The sequence below is a fragment of the Pseudophryne corroboree genome, chromosome 7 (assembly GCF_028390025.1).
Source record: "Pseudophryne corroboree isolate aPseCor3 chromosome 7, aPseCor3.hap2, whole genome shotgun sequence".
NCBI classification, from domain to species: domain Eukaryota; kingdom Metazoa; phylum Chordata; class Amphibia; order Anura; family Myobatrachidae; genus Pseudophryne; species Pseudophryne corroboree.
In genome coordinates this window covers 430,253,387-430,274,941 of record NC_086450.1, presented here as the reverse complement: position 1 = coordinate 430,274,941, position 21,555 = coordinate 430,253,387, and the positions used below count along the sequence as shown (strand labels likewise).

General features: G+C 47.5%; 1 protein-coding gene across 1 annotated transcript in view; it reads right to left on the bottom strand.

The window, feature by feature from the left end:
• The window catches only part of CHTF18 (chromosome transmission fidelity factor 18), a 191,249-nt gene that overhangs the window by 29,221 nt on the left and 140,473 nt on the right, over positions 1–21,555 (bottom strand). The window contains exons 14-17 of the mRNA XM_063934863.1: positions 17,116–17,246; positions 8,714–8,882; positions 8,401–8,625; positions 6,804–6,953 (exon numbers count right to left, since the gene is read on the bottom strand). Coding sequence (XP_063790933.1) covers positions 6,804–6,953; positions 8,401–8,625; positions 8,714–8,882; positions 17,116–17,246 — 675 coding nt within the window. The remainder of the gene's footprint in view (positions 1–6,803; positions 6,954–8,400; positions 8,626–8,713; positions 8,883–17,115; positions 17,247–21,555) is intronic.

Here is a 21,555-nt window from a genome sequence, read left to right as displayed (position 1 = left end):
GGGACGAGCCAGTTCACACCCAGTCTTAAGTCTTTTTAGTGTGCCCAAGCTCCTGCGGATCCCGTCTATACCCCATGGTCCTTTTGGAGTCCCCAGCATCCTCTAGGACGTAAGAGAAAATAAGATTTTACTCACCGGTAAATCTATTTCTCGTAGTCCGTAGTGGATGCTGGGAACTCCGAAAGGACCATGGGGAATAGCGGCTCCGCAGGAGACTGGGCACAACTAAAGAAAGCTTTTAGGTCACCTGGTGTGCACTGGCTCCTCCCACTATGACCCTCCTCCAAGCCTCAGTTAGGACACTGTGCCCGGACGAGCTGACATAATAAGGAAGGATTTTGAATCCCGGGTAAGACTCTTACCAGCCACACCAATCACACTGTACAACTATACCCAGTTTAACAGTATGAAAAACAACTGAGCCTCTCAACAGATGGCTCAACAATAACCCTTTAGTTAACAGTAACTAAGTACAAGTATTGCAGACAATCCGCACTTGGGACGGGCGCCCAGCATCCACTACGGACTACGAGAAATAGATTTACCGGTGAGTAAAATCTTATTTTCTCTGACGTCCTAGTGGATGCTGGGAACTCCGAAAGGACCATGGGGATTATACCAAAGCTCCCAAACGGGCGGGAGAGTGCGGATGACTCTGCAGCACCGAATGAGAGAACTCAAGATCCTCCTCAGCCAGGGTATCAAATCTGTAGAATTTTGCAAACGTGTTTGCCCCTGACCAAGTAGCAGCTCGGCAAAGTTGTAAAGCCGAGACCCCTCGGGCAGCCGCCCAAGATGAGCCCACCTTCCTTGTGGAATGGGCTTTTACTGATTTAGGATGCGGCAATCCAGCCGCAGAATGCGCCTGCTGAATTGTGCTACAAATCCAGCGAGCAATAGTCTGCTTAGAAGCAGGAGCACCCAGCTTCTTGGGTGCATACAGGATAAATAGCGAGTCAGTTTTCCTGACTCCAGCCGTCCTGGAAACATAAATTTTCAAGGCCCTGACTACGTCCAGCAACTTGGAATCCTCCAAGTCCCTAGTAGCCGCAGGCACCACAATAGGTTGGTTCAAGTGAAAAGCTGATACCACCTTAGGGAGAAACGGAGGACGAGTCCTCAATTCTGCCCTATCCATACGGAAAATCAGATAAGGGCTTTTACATGACAAAGCCGCCAATTCTGACACACGCCTGGCCGAAGCCAAGGCCAATAACATGACCACTTTCCACGTGAGATATTTTAGATCCACGGTTTTAAGTGGCTCAAACCAATGTGATTTTAAGAAACTCAACACCACGTTGAGATCCCAAGGTGCCACTGGAGGCACAAACGGGGGCTGAATATGCAGCGCTCCCTTCACAAACGTCTGAACTTCAGGCAATGAAGCCAGTTCTTTCTGGAAGAAAATCGACAGAGCCGAGATCTGTACCTTAATGGAGCCTAATTTCAGGCCCATAGTCACTCCTGCTTGTAGGAAATGCAGAAATCGACCTAGTTGAAATTCCTCTGTTGGGGCCTTTTTGGCCTCACACCAAGCAACATATTTCCGCCATATGCGGTGATAATGCTTTGCAGTTACATCTTTCCTGGCTTTAATCAGCGTAGGAATGACTTCCTCCGGAATGCCCTTTTCCTTCAGGATCCGGCGGTCAACCGCCATGCCGTCAAACGCAGCCGCGGTAAGTCTTGGAACAGACAGGGCCCCTGCTGCAGCAGGTCCTGTCTGAGCGGCAGAGGCCATGGGTCCTCTGAGATCATCTCTTGAAGTTCCGGGTACCACGCTCGTCTTGGCCAATCCGGAACCACGAGTATTGTTCTTACTCCTCGTTTCCTTATTATTCTCAGTACCCTTGGTATGAGAGGCAGAGGAGGGAACACAAACTGACTGGTACACCCACGGTGTCACCAGAGCGTCCACAGCTATCGCCTGAGGGTCCCTTGACCTGGCGCAATATCTCTCTAGTTTTTTGTTTAGGCGGGACGCCATCATGTCCACTTGTGGACGTTCCCATCGATTTACAATCAGCGTGAAGACTTCTGGATGAAGTCCCCACTCTCCCGGGTGGAGGTCGTGCCTGCTGAGAAAGTCTGCTTCCCAGTTGTCCACTCCCGGAATGAACACTGCTGACAGTGCTAGTACGTGATTTTCCGCCCATCGGAGAATCCTTGTGGCTTCTGCCATTGCCATCCTGCTTCTTGTGCCGCCCTGTCGATTTACATGGGCGACTGCCGTGATGTTGTCTGACTGGATCAGTACCGGCTGGTGTAGAAGCAGGGATTTTGCCTGACTTAGGGCGTTGTAAATGGCCCTTAGTTCCAGAATATTTATGTGTAGGGAAGTCTCCTGACTCGACCATAGTCCTTGGAAGTTTCTTCCCTGTGTGACTGCCCCCCAGCCCCGAAGGCTGGCATCCGTGGTCACCAGGACCCAGTCCTGTATGCCGAATCTGCGGCCCTCTAGAAGATGAGCACTCTGCAGCCACCACAGCAGAGACACCCTGGTTCTTGGAGACAGGGTTATTAGGCGATGCATCTGAAGATGCGATCCGGACCATTGGTCCAACAGGTCCCACTGAAAGATTCTGGCATGGAACCTGCCGAAAGGAATTGCTTCGTAAGTAGCCACCATCTTTTCCAGGACCCGCGTGCAGTGATGCACCGATACCTGTTTCGGTTTCAGGAGGTCTCTGACTAGAGATGACAGCTCCTTGGCTTTCTCCTCCGGGAGAAACACTTTTTTCTGGACTGTGTCCAGGATCATACCCAGGAACAGTAGACGTGTCGTCGGAACCAGCTGTGATTTTGGAATATTCAAAATCCAACCGTGCTGGTGTAGCACCTCCTGAGATAGTGCTACTCCCACCAACAACTGCTCCTTGGACCTCGCCTTTATTAGGAGATCGTCCAAGTACGGGATAATTAAAACTCCCTTTCTTCGAAGGAGTATCATCATTTCCGCCATTACTTTGGTAAACACCCTCGGTGCCGTGGAGAGTCCAAACGGCAGCGTCTGGAATTGGTAATGGCAATCCTGTACCACAAATCTGAGGTACTCCTGGTGAGGATAGTAAATGGGGACATGCAGGTAAGCATCCTTGATGTCCAGGGATACCATGTAATCCCCCTCGTCCAGGCTTGCAATAACCGCCCTGAGCGATTCCATCTTGAACTTGAATTTTTTTTATGTATGTGTTCAAGGATTTCAAATTTAAAATGGGTCTCACCGAACCGTCCGGTTTCGGTACCACAAACAGTGTGGAATAGTAACCCCGTCCTTGTTGAAGTAGGGGCACCTTGACTATCACCTGCTGGGAATACAGCTTGTGAATTGCCTCTAGGCACAGCCTCCCTGCCTGAGGGAGTTGTCGGCAAGGCAGATTTTAGGAACCGGTGGGGTGGAGACGCTTCGAATTCCAGTTTGTACCATTGAGATACTATTTGCAGGATCTAGGGATCCACCTGTGAGCGAGCCCACTGATCGCTGAAATTTTTGAGGCGGCCCCCCACCGTACCTGGCTCCGCCTGTGGAGCCCCACCGTCATGCGGCGGACTTGGAAGAAGCGGGGGAGGACTTTTGCTCCTGGGAACCTGCTGTTTGTTGCAGCCTTTTTCCCCTACCTCTGCCTCTGGACAGAAAGGACCCGCCTTTTCCACGCCTGTTTTTCTGAGTCCGAAAGGACTGTACCTGATAAAACGGCGCCTTTTTAGGCTGTGAGGGAACATGGGGTAAAAATGCTGACTTCCCAGCAGTTGCTGTGGAAACTAGGTCCGAGAGACCATCCCCGAATAACTCCTCACCCTTATAAGGCAAAACTTCCATGTGCCTTTTTGAATCTGCATCCCCTGTCCACTGGCGAGTCCATAAGCCTCTCCTAGCAGAAATGGACAGTGCACTTATTTTAGATGCCAGCCGGCAGATCTCCCTCTGTGCATCTCTCATGTATAAGACTGAGTCTTTAATATGCTCTATGGTTAGCAGAATAGTGTCCCTGTCTAGGGTGTCAATATTTTCTGACAGGGAATCTGACCACGCAGCGGCAGCACTGCACATCCATGCTGACGCAATAGCAGGTCTAAGTATAATGCCTGAGTGTGTATATACAGACTTAAGGATAGCCTCCTGCTTTCTATCAGCAGGTTCCTTGAGGGCGGCCGTATCCGGAGACGGTAGTGCCACCTTTTTAGACAAACGTGTGAGCGCTTTATCCACCCTAGGTGGTGTCTCCCAACGTGACCTATCCTCTGGCGGGAAAGGGAACGCCATTAGTAACTTCTTAGAGATTACCAATCTTTTATCAGGGAAAGCCCACGCTTCTTCACACACTTCATTTAATTCTTCTGATGGGGGAAAGACTACGGGTAGTTTTTTCTCCCCAAACATAATACCCTTTTTAGTGGTACCTGGGTTTATATCAGAAATTTGTAACACCTCTTTCATTGCTTCAATCATGCAACGAATGGCCTTAGTGGACATTAGACTTGACTCATCGTCGTCGACACTGGTGTCAGTATCAGTGTCGACATCCGCGTCTGCCATCTGAGGTAGCGGGCGTTTTAGAGCCCCCGAAGGCCTTTGAGACGCCTGGACAGGCACGAGCTGAGAAGCCGGCTGTCCCGCATTTGGCATGTCGTCAAATTTTTTGTGTAAGGAGTCGACGCGTGCACGCAATTCCTTCCATAAGTCCATCCACTCAGGTGTCTGCCCCGCAGGGGGTGACATCCCTTCTATAGGCATCTGCTCCGCCTCCACATCATTATCCTCATCAAACATGTCGACACAGCCGTACCGACACACCGCACACACACAGGGAATGCTCTTTAACAGAGGACAGGACCCACAAAAGCCCTTTGGGGAGACAGAGTGAGAGTATGCCAGCACACACCAGAGCGCTATATAATGCAGGGACTAACTGAATTATGTCCCCTATAGCTGCTGTTATATGTACTGCGCCTAAATTTAGCGCCCCCCCTCTCTTTTTTACCCTTTTCTGTAGTGTAGACTGCAGGGGAGAGCCAGGGAGCTTCCTTCCAGCGGAGCTGTGAGGGAGAAATGGCGCCAGTGTGCTGGAGATAGCTCCGCCCCTTTTTCGCGGACTATTCTCCCGCTTTTTTATGGATTCTGGCAGGGGTAATTATCACATATATAGCCTCTGGGGCCATATATTGTGGTATTTTTGCCAGCCAAGGTCTTTTTATTGCTGCTCAGGGCGTCCCCCCCTAGCGCCCTGCACCCTCAGTGACCGGAGTGTGAAGTGTGTATGAGGAGCAATGGCGCACAGCTGCAGTGCTGTGCGCTACCTTGGTGAAGACTGATGTCTTCTGCCGCCGATTTTCCTCTTCTTACTTCTGGCTCTGTAAGGGGGACGGCGGCGCGGCTCCGGGACCGAACACCAAGGCTGGGCCTGCGGTCGGTCCCTCTGGAGCTAATGGTGTCCAGTAGCCTAAGAAGCCCAAGCTAGCTGCAAGCAGGTAGGTTCGCTTCTTCTCCCCTTAGTCCCTCGCTGCAGTGAGCCTGTTGCCAGCAGGTCTCACTGTAAAATAAAAAACCTAAATATATACTTTCTTTCTAAGGGCTCAGGAGAGCCCCTAGTGTGCATCCAACCTCGGCCGGGCACGAAATCTAACTGAGGCTTGGAGGAGGGTCATAGTGGGAGGAGCCAGTGCACACCAGGTGACCTAAAAGCTTTCTTTAGTTGTGCCCAGTCTCCTGCGGAGCCGCTATTCCCCATGGTCCTTTTGGAGTTCCCAGCATCCACTAGGACGTCAGAGAAATATTGTTTAGGAATGCTGTTAGCTTTTATGTGGGCAACATATAATAATTTACTTTTCGTGGTTCTATAATATTTTATCCCATGTTAAGTGGTACCCAGGAACATCTATGTGAATGCTGTATATTTCCGTACAGGCACTGTGTGCATACTGTGAGATGATACACCTCCCCAGTTACACACTGTATAAATAAGCACAGCCGCACGGAAGCAAGTGTAGCTAATCTTCAGCATGTGTAAAGGGTCTGAGACTTTGGGCCTAAAAAGGAGTCTTCAGTCTAATTGCCTTGGCCCACCCGGAGACACAGATTAAATTGCTTTTTGTTCACATCAATTACAATTAAATTAAAAGGACATGAGCCTAGGGCTTACAGGTCCAAATAAAGAGCACAAAGAAAATAACCTCAGACCCGCGGGGAGACAGTGACCTTGTGTGACATCTCCAGAATCAAAAGAGCGTAGCGGGCTGAGAGACTGTCAGGACGTGTAACAGTCTGCGGAGACTGAAACGTGTAGTCAGGATCACAGAGCATTACATACACAGCAAATCTTCACATACATATACACACACATATATATATATATATATATATATATATATATATATATATATATATATATACACACATACATATATACACATATACACACACATACATATATACACACATATACATATATATATATATATACATACACATATATTATAGCACACTCAAGTATGGTTCAGCACACAAGCATAAACACGTAAATTACATTTACACGTCCTATTACGCCACAATAGAATCTCATACAAACAGAAAACACTTTGCCCAGATTTATTGTTACATCAGTATTACATTATGGTTTAGAGCGGATGAAAAAAACGCACATTTTACAGCTGCCCACCCAAAGTACAGCACACGTTTTGCAAAGCTGCAAAACTACACACTGCACATGGCCTAACGCCTACAGGGGTCCCTAAAAAAACAGTTTCACAGCAAGCCACATGCACTGCAGAATCATGAGCGCCCAAAACAAGGCGCTACTTACTGGGCGGAGCTTCGGAGAGATGACATCAAGCAGAAGGCACAGAGCATCCAGTACCAAGGAATCCGGTCCCACGCGTGTGCGGATGGCAGGCGTGATCTCAGATAACATGGCATGCAGAGTATTCTGCATCTGATTCAGTTTAGACTGGGCCTGAGAAAAGAGCAGAAGACATACTTTTATCAATCGTAAAAGGGGACCTGTCATCAAATTGCTACACTCCAGTAATATTAATATTCCCTTTGTATTTAACTATAAACTGAAAACGGACTTTGCGATGCGTAGAATTGAAGATTAGGTATTACATATAAAACAGACAACTGTTCAAGTCAACTTTAAAACTTGTGCATAACTGCAGTGCTGCATCTCCAGGGAGTTTTCCATTTAGTCCACAGTAAAAACTCAACACACACACACACGCACGCGCGCGCGCGTAATAATGACAGACCCATTAGAGAGCGTGTTCTGGTCCCGAAGTGAATCCGTTTGCATGTAGGACAATCTACAATGCTTCCATAAATCTGTGACCTGCTAGCACCATCTACAGGTTATTGATAAGTACTGCAAACAAAGATAGGGGACCCCAACAAAATTTACACTGCAAGATATTTGGGTATGGGTCGACAGTCATTAGGTCGACCACTATACGTCGACATTCATTAGGTCGACAGGGCCATGCAGTCGACATGTACTAGGTCGACATGAGTTTCTTAAAAACTTTTTTTCGTGTCGTTTTCTTCGTAAAGTGACGGAGAACCCCAAATAGTGCACCGTGCCCCCTCGCTTTGCTCGCCATGCTTCGGGCAAGGTGCCGAGCGCAGATTACTATTCTCAATCATAGTCCGTGGGTATCGTAAAGTATCAAAAAGTCCAAAAATTGGGAAAAGAGTTCAAAACTCATGTCAACCTTTTGACCTGTCAACCTAGTACATGTCTACCTAACGACCCTGTCGACCTAATGCATGTCGACCTATAGTAGCCGACCTAATGACTGTCGACCCAAGTGGTGTTGACCTAACAACCGTATCCCAGATATTTCAGGCTCACCAAGCTGGTGTGATTGTTAAAAGCTTAATCCGAGGGTGTATAGGGAACCTGTGGCCAAAAACATACAATAAAGCCCTGCCACAGTGTTAGCATGTCCTAGCAGCAAGTCTGTGACAGGGCATGCTGGGTTGTGTAGTTCCACAGGGTGCCTTCCCCTGGTATAATTGGAATAATGACTTTTTTTTTTTTTTTTACTTAAAAGCTTTCTCCAAGGCTTTGTACTCCGCATTGAAATATGAAGGCAAGTACCTGCACAGTAAAGATGTAAACTCATCCTGAGAGTGTATCACTTCCAGGAAAGTTTCCACCACAAGCAAACAGAATATCAGAAGACTATTTGGCATTTTATAGGATAGCACAATCCTCTATCAGATGTTGCCCGGGAGATCAGTGGCCAATCAAAGCAGGAGCACAGGAATCGAATTATATAGGCGTTTACTGGAATTTAAACTTCTACAGACATCACTTTACTATAAATCTATGACACAACTACAGTTCCACAGGGAGATGAGATTTTTACAAGGTAACTACAAGACAATCCCCCTAGACGTACCTCGTAGTGGGCATTGGGATAAGCAATGCGGGGTATGTTGGAGGTGGCAAAGAAGAGATGGAAGGCAACTGGGAGGAAGGGCAGGTATCTCATGAGCTGGAAGTTCTGCCCATGCATTATAGTGGAATTAACGATGTCTGTGAACTCCAGCCAGTCCAGTGCTGAACACACCATGCCGAAACTGGACTCCTTCACTTTCATGTTTAAAAAGTTATCATATAACCCCTGCAGAAAGGAAAATATGATAACAGTGGCATAAAAATGCTCGGTGAATAGGAACACATTATAAAATCACCCCGTCCTGACCGCTTACCATTGTTAGCTTCTCATACTCTCCCGTGGCAGTGGTAAGGTGCAAGATATGGTGAAATCTTTGGGCCATAGCACTTAGCGGCGTTCTGCCCAACGCATTGAGGGAGTCAGTATAATTTCCTGGAACGTGCTGCAGGTCTGAAGTGGAGATATCCTGACCGACGTGCTTTCTGGGGACAGAAAATAAGAATTTACTTACCGATAATTCTATTTCTCATAGTCCGTAGTGGATGCTGGGACTCCGTAAGGACCATGGGGAATAGCGGCTCCGCAGGAGACTGGGCACAAAAGTAAAAGCTTGAACTAGCTGGTGTGCACTGGCTCCTCCCCCTATGACCCTCCTCCAAGCCTCAGTTAGGATACTGTGCCCGGACGAGCGTACATAATAAGGAAGGATATTGAATCCTGGGTAAGACTCATACCAGCCACACCAATCACACCGTACAACCTGTGATCTGAACCCAGTTAACAGTATGATAAACGAAGGAGCCTCTGAAAAGATGGCTCACAACAATAATAACCCGAATTTTGTAACAATAACTATATACAAGTATTGCAGACAATCCGCACTTGGGATGGGCGCCCAGCATCCACTACGGACTATGAGAAATAGAATTATCGGTAAGTAAATTCTTATTTTCTCTAACGTCCTAAGTGGATGTGGGACTCCGTAAGGACCATGGGGATTATACCAAAGCTCCCAAACGGGCGGGAGAGTGCGGATGACTCTGCAGCACCGAATGAGAGAACTCCAGGTCCTCCTCAGCCAGGGTATCAAATTTGTAGAATTTAGCAAACGTGTTTGCCCCTGACCAAGTAGCTGCTCGGCAAAGTTGTAAAGCCGAGACCCCTCGGGCAGCCGCCCAAGATGAGCCCACCTTCCTTGTGGAATGGGCTTTTACAGATTTTGGCTGTGGCAGGCCTGCCACAGAATGCGCAAGCTGAATTGTACTACAAATCCAACGAGCAATCGTCTGCTTAGAAGCAGGAGCACCCAGCTTGTTGGGTGCATACAGGATAAACAGCGAGTCAGATTTCCTGACTCCAGCCGTCCTGGAAATATATATTTTGAGGGCCCTGACTACGTCCAGTAACTTGGAGTCCTCCAAGTCCCTAGTAGCCGCAGGCACCACAATAGGCTGGTTCACGTGAAACGCTGAAACCACCTTTGGGAGAAATTGAGGACGAGTCCTCAATTCTGCCCTATCCGTGTGAAAAATCAGGTAAGGGCTTTTATAAGATAAAGCCGCCAATTCTGAGACACGCCTGGCTGAAGCCAGGGCTAACAGCATTACCACTTCCATGTGAGATATTTTAATTCCACAGTGGTGAGTGGTTCAAACCAATGTGATTTTAGGAACCCCAAAACCACATTGAGATCCCAAGGTGCCACCGGGGGCACAAAAGGAGGCTGTATATGCAGTACCCCTTTGACAAACGTCTGGACTTCAGGCACTGAAGCCAGTTCTTTTTGGAAGAAAATCGACAGGGCCGAAATTTGAACCTTAATGGACCCTAATTTTAGGCCCATAGACAGTCCTGTTTGCAGGAAATGTAGGAAGCGACCCAGTTGAAATTCCTCTGTAGGGGCCTCTTTGGCCTCACACCACGCAACATATTTTCGCCAAATGCGGTGATAATGTTTTGCGGTTACATCCTTCCTGGCCTTTATTAGGGTAGGGATGACTTCTTCTGGAATGCCTTTTTCCTTCAGGATCCGGCGTTCAACCGCCATGCCGTCAAACGCAGCCGCGGTAAGTCTTGGAACAGACAAGGTCCCTGCTGGAGCAGGTCCTTTCTTAGAGGTAGAGGCCACGAGTCCTCCGTGAGCATCTCTTGAAGTTCCGGGTACCAAGTCCTTCTTGGCCAATCCGGAACCACGAGTCTAGTTCTTACTCCTCTCCTTTTTATGATTCTCAGTACTTTTGGTATGAGAGGCAGAGGAAGGAACACATACACTGACTGGTACACCCATGGTGTTACCAGAGCGTCCACCGCTATTGCCTGAGGGTCCCTTGACCTGGCGCAATATCTGTCTAGTTTTTTGTTGAGACGGGACGCCATCATGTCCACCTTTGGTTTTTCCCAACGGTTTACCATCTCTTGGAAGACTTCTGGATGAAGTCCCCACTCCCCCGGGTGAAGGTCGTGTCTGCTGAGGAAGTCCGCTTCCCAGTTGTCCACTCCCGGAATGAACACTGCTGACAGTGCTATCACATGGTTCTCCGCCCAGCGAAGAATCCTTGCAGCTTCTGCCATCGCCCTCCTGCTTCTCGTGCCGCCCTGTCTGTTTACGTGGGCGACTGACGTGATGTTGTCCGATTGGATCAATACCGCCTGACCCTGAAGCAGGGGTTTTGCTTGACTTAGGGCATTGTAAATGGCCCTTAGTTCCAGAATGTTTATATGAAGAGATGTTTCCATGCTTGACCACAAGCCTTGGAAATTTTTTCCCTGTGTGACTGCTCCCCAGCCTCTCAGGCTGGCATCTGTGGTCACCAGGATCCAATCCTGAATGCCGAATCTGCGGCCCTCTAGTAGATGAGCACTCTGCAGCCACCACAGAAGAGACACCCTTGTCCTTGGCGACAGGGTTATCCGCTGATGCATCTGAAGATGCGATCCGGACCATTTGTCCAGAAGATCCCACTGAAACGTTCTTGCATGGAATCTTCCAAATGGAATCGCTTCGTAAGAAGCCACCATTTTTCCCAGGACCCTCGTGCAGGCCGTCCAGGTGAAACGTGCACGTTGGGTTTACGGCGGCTTAACGGTGCATGTGGATGTTACCCGATACTTGCCTCTCCTACTCACATACATTGATCCAGCGGCAACGACGAACTGCACGCTGTCCGCGGCGGTCTCAGACGCCAGGCATCTGACTGTGACCAGCCATCCCGAGGACGTCCGAAACTAAGGATATCCTGAAGGGAGGTACATGTCGGTGATGGCAGTCTCTACATCTTTTGGCATCACGGCTTCCAAACTAAACGATCAGTGAGGAGCCGTATACTGGTAACAGCAGGGTAACGGCGGGTTTACGGCATAGGTGGATGCTACCCGAAAATTACCTTCCCTGCTCTTACACTGATCCAGCGGTAACGACGAGCTGTACGCTGCCCGCGGCGGTCTCGGATGCCAGGTATCTAACTGTGACCAACCATCCCGAGGACAATCTAGAATAAGGATATCCTGAAGGGAGGTATAAGACGGTGAAAGCAGTCTCTACATTTTCTGACATCACGGCTTCCGAACAAAACGATCAGTGAGGAGCCGCACACTGATAGCAGCCGAGGGGAATTGATAAGAATACACAAAGGATAAGTAACAGCATTCCTTATCCTCACTTTATTACTTTATTACCTAATGGCAATGACATGCATAAGTACTTAGTAATTAATTTTCTATCAGTATAATGTGAGTTATTGCGGATGAATTAATCAGTAGGGTGCTGTTCTTACTGTGATATGAGCTATTGGGGTCACATCCACATGCACTATGCCGCTTATTGCAAATAAGATGCAAATTATTTTGACTAGAGCATATATAATGCAAATGTGTTTTTATTAGGATATGATCCTTACTGTATGGATATCAAACATACCACATGAATTATGTACTCAATTGATTAATATATAATTTGTTGGGCAGTTATACGGGAAGGAGAAATAATGGTTGATACTGAGCAAATCCCTTGCACTTATGATATGTAGTGAACACACTCTAGAAAGATATATATTCTATTGACAGCACTACCTGAAACATATTTAATTTTGTTTTCTTTTTCTTCTTTTTCTTCTTTTTTCATTTTTCCTTTTAAGTGCTCTCTCATCGGCTTGACTCATCTATTGAGACAACGACAGCAGAAGCACCCTATTTTCATATTGCACTCACACCCATTAGGACTCTCTCATCCTCAATTCGATGTCATTAGATAAGATTGGGGACAGTAGACATCCTGGGTGTCACTGCATATGAAAGCTGTATTTCCTAGAAACCAACTTAATGAATGTGTTGCAGATAGATACTAAAGCAATTGTTGTTTTCTTTGAGTGTTCTTTCACTAAAAGTCACACAATTCACTGTGAATATATGCAAGAGGGTGACACCCAAAGTGAAGTTCACATGTGTTATAAAACAGTCAGTATCACAGGCATCTAACACTGGCTAGGGACTTCTCCCCTGCACTCTCATTAACTCTGCCTCAGTCCTGTTAGGTGGAGTTAACAGCAGATACAGGTCTTGGGAGTGGTGCATATATGCTCCAGTTGGTTCTCTCATTGGGGATTCGATGCTTTTCAAGCAGATCTTCAAAAGCAGAAACCAGGCATTATCATCTATTCCTCCCTTTCTTCTTTCTGACCTTTATCTTCATTAATTATAATTTTTTTCTCACACAATATTTATTAATTACCCCATTGGGTGAATTAATCAGCCGTATGTAGGCAGTGTTGTGTGATTTGTCTGATTAAAGGAATTACAAATTATTTGCAAGGGGTAGTCGTAATTAATCAATATAGCCAGTTACACCATTAACATTCCCAAAATTAAGTGTTTTATGTTGTATGTCAATGTAAGTCCGTTTTCAATAAAAGTTACATTTTAGAATATTACTAATGAGTGCCCCATAAAAAGGAGTTGTCTTTTCTCTCTTGCTCATTAACCAATTTGACTTAGGGCATTGTAAATGGCCCTTAGTTCCAGAATGTTTATATGAAGAGATGTTTCCATGCTTGACCACAAGCCTTGGAAATTTTTTCCCTGTGTGACTGCTCCCCAGCCTCTCAGGCTGGCATCTGTGGTCACCAGGATCCAATCCTGAATGCCGAATCTGCGGCCCTCTAGTAGATGAGCACTCTGCAGCCACCACAGAAGAGACACCCTTGTCCTTGGCGACAGGGTTATCCGCTGATGCATCTGAAGATGCGATCCGGACCATTTGTCCAGAAGATCCCACTGAAACGTTCTTGCATGGAATCTTCCAAATGGAATCGCTTCGTAAGAAGCCACCATTTTTCCCAGGACCCTCGTGCACTGATGCACTGACACCTGGCCTGGTTTTAGGAGATTCCTGACTAGTTCGGATAACTCCCTGGCCTTCTCCTCTGGGAGAAACACCTTTTTCTGGACTGTGTCCAGAATCATTCCTAGGAACAGGAGACGTGTCGTTGGAATCAGCTGCGATTTTGGAATATTTAGGATCCACACGTAACACTAACTGAGATAGTGCTACTCCGACTTCTAACTGTTCCCTGGACCTTGCCCTTATCAGGAGATCGTCCAAGTAAGGGATAATTAAAACGCCTTTTCTTCGAAGAAGAATCATCATTTCGGCCATTACCTTGGTAAAGACCCGAGGTGCCGTGGACAACCCAAACGGCAGCGTCTGAAACTGATAATGACAGTTTTGTACTACAAACCTGAGGTACCCTTGGTGAGAAGGGTAAATTGGGACGTGGAGATAAGCATCTTTGATGTCCAGAGACACCATATAGTCCCCTTCTTCCAGGTTTGCTATCACTGCTCTGAGTGACTCCATCTTGAATTTGAACCTCTTTATGTAAGTGTTCAAGGATTTTAGATTTAAAATTGGTCTCACCGAGCCGTCCGGCTTCGGTACCACAAACAGCGTGGAATAATACCCCTTTCCCTGTTGTAGGAGAGGTACCTTGATTATCACCTGCTGGGAATACAGCTTGTGAATGGCTTCCAAAACTGCCTCCCTGTCGGAGGGAGACTTTGGTAGAGCAGACTTCAGGAACCGGCGAGGGGGAGACGTCTCGAATTCCAGTTTGTACCCCTGTGATACTACCTGCAGAATCCAGGGGTCCACTTGCGAGTAAGCCCACTGCGCGTTGAAATTTTTGAGACGGGCCCCCACCGTGTCCGAGTCCGCTTGTAAAGCCCCAGCGTCATGCTGAAGACTTGGCAGAAGCAGAGGAGGGCTTCTGCTCCTGGGAAGAGGCTGCCTGGTGCAGTCTTTTTCCTCTTCCTCTGCCCCGGGGCAGAAATGAGTGGCCTTTTGCCCGCCTGTACTTATGGGAACGAAAGGACTGAGTTTGAAAAGACGGTGTCTTTTTCTGCTGAGAGGTGACCTGGGGTAAAAAGGTGGACTTTCCGGCCGTTGCCGTGGCCACCAGGTCCGATAGACCGGCCCCAAATAACTCCTCTCCTTTAAACGGCAATACATCCATATGTCGTTTGGAATCCGCATCCCCTGACCACTGTCGCGTCCATAACGCTCTTCTGGCCGAAATGGACATAGCACTCACTCTTGATGCCAGGGTGCAAATATCCCTCTGTGCATCACGCATATATAGTAATGCATCCTTCAAATGCTCTATAGTCAGTAATATACTGTCCCTATCCAGGGTATCAATATTTTCAGTCAGGGAATCCGACCACGCCACTCCAGCACTGCACATCCAGGCTGATGCGATTGCTGGTCGCAGTATAACACCAGTATGTGTGTATATACCCTTCAGGATATTTTCCAGCCTTCTATCCGCTGGTTCTTTGAGGGCGGCCGTATCAGGAGACGGTAACGCTACTTGTTTAGATAAACGTGTGAGCGCTTTATCTACTTTAGGGGGTGTTTCCCAACGCGCCCTAACCTCTGGCGGGAAAGGGTATAGTGCCAATAATTTATTAGAAATTAGCACTTTTTTATCGGGGGAAACCCACGCTTTATCACACACCTCATTTAATTCATCTGACTCAGGAAAAGCTACTGGTAGTTTTTTCACTCCCCACATAATACCCTTCTTTGTGGTACTTGTAGTGTCAGAAATGTTCAATGCCTCCTTCATTGCCGTGATCATGTAACGTGTGGCCCTACTGGACATTACGTTTGTCTCCTCACCGTCGACACTGGACTCAGTATCCGTGTCTGGGTCTGTGTCGACCCACTGAGGTAACGGGCGTTTTATCGCCCCTGACGGTGTCTGAGACGCCTGGACAGGCACTAATTGATTTGTCGGCTGTCTCATGTCGTCAACAGTTTTTTGTAAAGTGCTGACATTGTCACGTAGTTCTTTAAATACAACCATCCAGTCAGGTGTCGACTCCCTAGGGGGTGACATCACTAATACAGGCAATTGCTCTGCTTCCACATCATTTTCCTCCTCATACATGTCGACACAATCGTACCGACACCCAGCACACACACACAGGGAATGCTCTGATAGAGGACAGGACCCCACTAGCCCTTTGGGGAGACAGAGGGAGAGTTTGCCAGCACACACCAGAGCGCTATATATATATATATATATAGGGATAACCTTATATAAGTGTTACTCCCTTTTATAGCTGCTGTTTATAATTTAGCTGCCAATAGTGCCCCCCCTCTCTCGTTTTTACCCTGATACTGTAGGGACTGCAGGGGAGAGTCAGGGAGCCGTCCTTCCAGCGGAACTGTGAGGGAAAATGGCGCTTGTGTGCTGAGGAGATAGGCTCCGCCCCTTCACGACGGCCTTATCTCCCGCTTTTTTCTGGAAAACTGGCAGGGGTTAAATACATCCATATAGCCCAGGAGCTATATGTGATGTATTTCTTTTGCCATCCTAAGGTATTTTTGTTTTTATTGCGTCTCAGGGCGCTCCCCCCCAGCGCCCTGCACCCTCAGTGACCGGAGTGTGAAGTGTGCTGAGAGCAATGGCGCACAGCTGCAGTGCTGTGCGCTACCTTAGTTGAAGACAGGAACGTCTTCTGCCGCTGATTTCACCGGACCTCTTCGTTCTTCTGGCTCTGTAAGGGGGCCGGCGGCGCGGCTCCGGGACCCATCCAGGCTGAACCTGTGATCGTCCCTCTGGAGCTAATGTCCAGTAGCCTAAGAAACCCAATCCACTCTGCACGCAGGTGAGTTCGTTTCTTCTCCCCTTAGTCCCACGATGCAGTGAGCCTGTTGCCAGCAGGACTCACTGAAAATAAAAAACCTAAAATAAACTTTTACTCTAAGCAGCTCAGGAGAGCCACCTAGCATGCACCCTTCTCGTTCGGGCACAAAAATCTAACTGAGGCTTGGAGGAGGGTCATAGGGGGAGGAGCCAGTGCACACCAGCTAGTTCAAGCTTTTACTTTTGTGCCCAGTCTCCTGCGGAGCCGCTATTCCCCATGGTCCTTACGGAGTCCCAGCATCCACTTAGGACGTTAGAGAAAACTATTGTGTGAGAAGCAGGGGCAGCTTAATACTGAACAGCATGGGGTCTACAAAAGGAAGAACAAAAACTCATGAACGAGACAATACACTTAGAAAAGGTTGAGAGGAACTGGTGCCAATAATAAGAGCCTGTAACCTTAGCAAGCTGCCAGTCTGTTCCTTCTGTACATGGATACATGTTGCCCTCATAGAGGGTTGCTTTCAGTATCTTGGTATCCTCATCACTCCATCCCAGGCCACCTTACCTTTGGACTTTGGGGAGCTGGAAGATCTCCTGCCACACAGTAAATAGGCCCTTGTTCTGATCCTTCAGCCCGATCTTCATGGTCTGGACTGTGCGCATGTTCAGCTCCTTCTTCCCTCGTCCATGCAGGAACTGGATGTGGAATAGCATTGTGTAGTAAAGGAATATAACATCTAAGAAAGCCTCATATAATCTATATCATCCATTTGTCATCGTTCTAAGGCTGGATATAGTAGCACCACCAAGTTCCTTGCCAGCAGATGTAGACTCAACAAAAACAAGTATTTATACAGAGAGGGTAGCATGCAGCTAATAAACGTCCTTTTTTATATAAAAAGGAAACCATGGGCTTTAAATTTAAACTGTGTATACATGTTGTTTAGTGGAAGTCATAAAATCTTAGCCTCTTGCTGTTAGGTCTATAAGGTGCTTATTAAGAGTGTTACGCTAAGTCAGTGCAAAGGTCCTGCTGAGTGCTGGATTCTTACGTATAGAACCAAGGTGGAACGGTTACTAACTGGCTATGGGTCATTTCAACAGAGGTAAGGCGTAATACACCGTGTCACAAAGATGGTGGGTGGGAGAAAGAATCATCTGCATAAAAAGATCAGATAAATAATAGGACTTTGGTTACCTACCGGTAAATCCTTTTCTCATAGGCCGTAGAGGATGCTGGGGTTCATATTAGTACCATGGGGTATAGACGGGTCCACCAGGAGCCACTGGCACTTTAAGAGTTTGTGTGTGGGCTGGCTACTCCCTCTATGACCCTCCTACCAGACTCAGTCTAGAAACTGTGCCCGAGACGGACATCTTCGAAAGAAGGATTTAACTTGAACTCTGGGCATCTAACTGGAAAATGAGGTTCAATACAGACAAATGCAAGGTTATGCATTTTGGGACTAAAAACAAACTTGCATCCTACATATTAAATGGGGAACGCCTAGGGGAAACAGAGCTGGAAAAAGATTTGGGTGTATTCATTGATAATAGGCTTAATAACCGTACACAATGTCAAAACACAGTAAAGAAGGCAAGTAAGGTGCTAGTGTGCATAAAAAGGGCAATTGAGACAAGGGACTCGGATGTAATCATGCCGCTGTATAAGGCATTGGTACGTCCGCACCTGGAATATTGTGTTCAGTTTTGGGCACCATTGTATAAAAATAGACATCAGTGAACTCAAAAGTGTTCAAAGGCGAGCTACTAAATTGATTAAAGGCCTAGAAGGACTGGACTATAAGGAAAGACTTACTAGGCTGAATATGTATACACTAGAAAAGAGGCGCCTAAGAGGAGATATTATTAATATCTTCAAATATGTAATGGGACATCACAAAGAGTTATCAGAGGATTTATTAAAAGAACACAGTTTAGGACACGTGGGCACTCGCTGCGGCTGGAGGAGAGAAAGTTCCGAACGCAACGGAGGAAAGGGTTCTTCACTGTTAGGGCAATCAGGATGTGGAATTCCCTGCCAGGGAAGGGTAATGGCGGACTCTAATTGGATTTAAAAAAGGAATGGATACATTTCTGAATGAAAAAGCTATCCAAGGTTATAATACTTAAAATATCAACGTGGTTAATCCGGGGGTAACATGAGTTATAGTAGCTAACTAGTCATAAAACATTATTTAGCAAGTATGCAGAATCATCGCAACTTAAAACAGGTTGAACACGATGGGCAATTTGCCTCTATTCAACCTCAAATACTATGTTACTATGTAACACAAATAGTGGCGAGATTCACACCAGCTCACACATACAAGGCTCATCAAGTTAACTAGCTTGAAAAACTCAGCAACTGCTGAAACATTACTTACCAAGTAACAATGCAGTACATAACTAAACAAAGTTGTACTGAACCAGATAACGGTTGCAGGAAAGCAAAGCGCTGGGCGGGCGCCCAGCATCCTCTACTGACTACGAGAAAAGGATTTACCGGTAGGTAACCAAAATCCTATTTTCTCTTACATCCTAGAGGATGCTGGGGTCCACATTAGTACCATGGGGATGTACCAAAGCTCCCAGAGCGGGAGGGAGAGCGCGGAGGCTCCTGCAGAACTGATTGACTGAACTTTAGATCCTCAGAGGCCAAAGTATCGAACTTGTAGAACTTTGCAAACGTGTTCGACCCAGACCAAGTTGCAGCTCGGCAAAGTTGTAATGCCGAGACACCCTGGACAGCCGCCCAGAAAGACCCCACCTTACGAGTAGAGTGGGTCCTTCACAGATTTTGGACACGGCAATCCTGCCGTAGAATAAGCATGCTGGATAGTGAATCTAATCCAGCGAGATATAGTCTGCTTTGAAGCAGGACACCCAATTTTCTTGGGATCATACAGGACAAAGAGTCCGATTTCCTGTGACGATCAGTCCTCTTCACATAGATTCTCAAAGCCCTCACAACATCCAAGGACTTTGACGAAATTGAGGAGTCAGTAGCCACTGGCACTGCAATAGGTTGGTTGATATGAAATGCCGACACAACCTTCGGAAGAAACTGCCGACGTGTCCGGAGCTCAGCTCTATCTTCGTGGAAGATTAAGTAAGGGCTTTTACAAGACAAAGCCCCCAATTCTGACACACGTCTAGCAGAAGCTAAGGCCAACAACGTGACAGCCTTCCATGTAAGAAATTTGACCTCAACCTCCTGTAGAGGCTCACACCAGTCCGACTGGAGGAACTGCAACATCACGTTAAGGTCCCAAGGCAGCACAAAGGGAGGTTGAATGTGCAGAACTCCCTTTAAAAAAGTCTGAACCTCAGGGAGGGCAGCCAATTGTTTCTGGAAGAAAATGGATAGGGCCGAAATCTGGATCTTCACAGATCCCAACCTCAGGCCCATATCCACACCTCCTTGCAGGAAGAGGAGAAAACGTACCAGTTGAAATTCCACCACAGGAAACTTCTTGGACTCACACCAAGAAACATATTTCTTCCAAATACGATGGTAATGTTTAGACGTTACCCCTTTCCTAGCCTGTATCAGGGTAGGAATGCCCTTCCGAGCTAGTATCAGGCGTTCAACCTCCATGCCGTCAAACGTAGCCGCGGTAAGTCTTGACAGGCGAACGCAGCAGGTCCTCCCGAAGAGGACTTCACTCTTCCTGCAAGAGATTCAGAAGGTCCGCGTACCAAGCCCGCCTTGGCCAGTCTGGAGCAATGAGGATCGCTTGAACTCTTGTTCTCCTTACGAGCTTTAGAACTCTTGGAATGAGTGGGAGTGGTGGAAACACGAACACTGACTGGAATACCCACGGAGACACCAGGGTGTCCACCGCCACTGCTTGTGGGTCCCTCAACCTGGAACAATAGTGTCGAAGCTTCTTGTTGAGATGAGAGGCCATCATGTCTATTTGGGGTAATCCCCAAAGGACGGTTATGTCCTTGAACACCTCCGGATGGAGACCACACTCCCCCGGATGGAGATCGTGTCTGCTGAGGAAGTCTGCTTCCCAGTTGTCCACCCCCGGAATGAAGATTGCAGAGAGCGCCAACGCATGTTATTCTGCCGAGAGGATGATTCTTGTCACCTCTGACATCGCAGCTCTGCTCTTTGTACCGCCCTGTCGGTTTATGTAAGCCACCGTCGTTACATTGTCCGACTGTACTTGAATGGCCCAATTTCTTAGAAGATGGGCCGCCTGAAGAAGACCGTTGTAGATGGCTCTTAGTTCCAGGATGTTGATCGGCAGGCCGGCATCCAGACTTGACCACCTTCCTTGGAAGGTTTCCCCTTGAGTGACTGCGCCCCAGCCCCAGAGGCTCGCATCCATGGTTAGAAGGACCCAGTCCTGAATCCCGAACCTGCGGCCCTCCAGAAGGTGAGACAATTGGAGCCACCAGAGGATTGAAATCCTGGCCCTTGGCGACAGACAAATTCTCTGGTGCATGTGTAGATGAGATCCTGACCACTTGTCCAGGAGATCCAGTTGGAAGGCCCGAGCATGGAACCTCCCATACTGGAGAGCCTCGTAAGAGGCCACCATCTTTCCCAAAAGGCGAATGCATTGATGAACCGACATCCGGGCTGGCTTAAGGACATCCCGGACCATTGTCTGTATCACCAACGCCTTTTCCTGTGGAAGAAACACCCTCTGCACTTCCGTGTCGAGGATCATCCCCAGAAAAGACAACATCCGGGTTGGTTCCAAATGAGATTTTGGAAGGTTCAGAATCCAACCGTGGACTCTGAGTAGGCGGGTCGTGAGTACAATGGACTTTAACGGCTCCTCCTTGGACGATGCTTTTATCAGTAGATCGTCTAGATACGGAATGATGTTCACCCCCTATTTTCGGAGTAGAACCATCATCTCCGCCATCACCTTGGTGAACACCCTTGGTGCTGTAGAGAGGCCGAATGGCAGGGCCTGGAACTGGAAATGACAGTCCAGTAATGCAAAACGGAGATAAGCCCGATGCGGTAGCCAAATCGGAA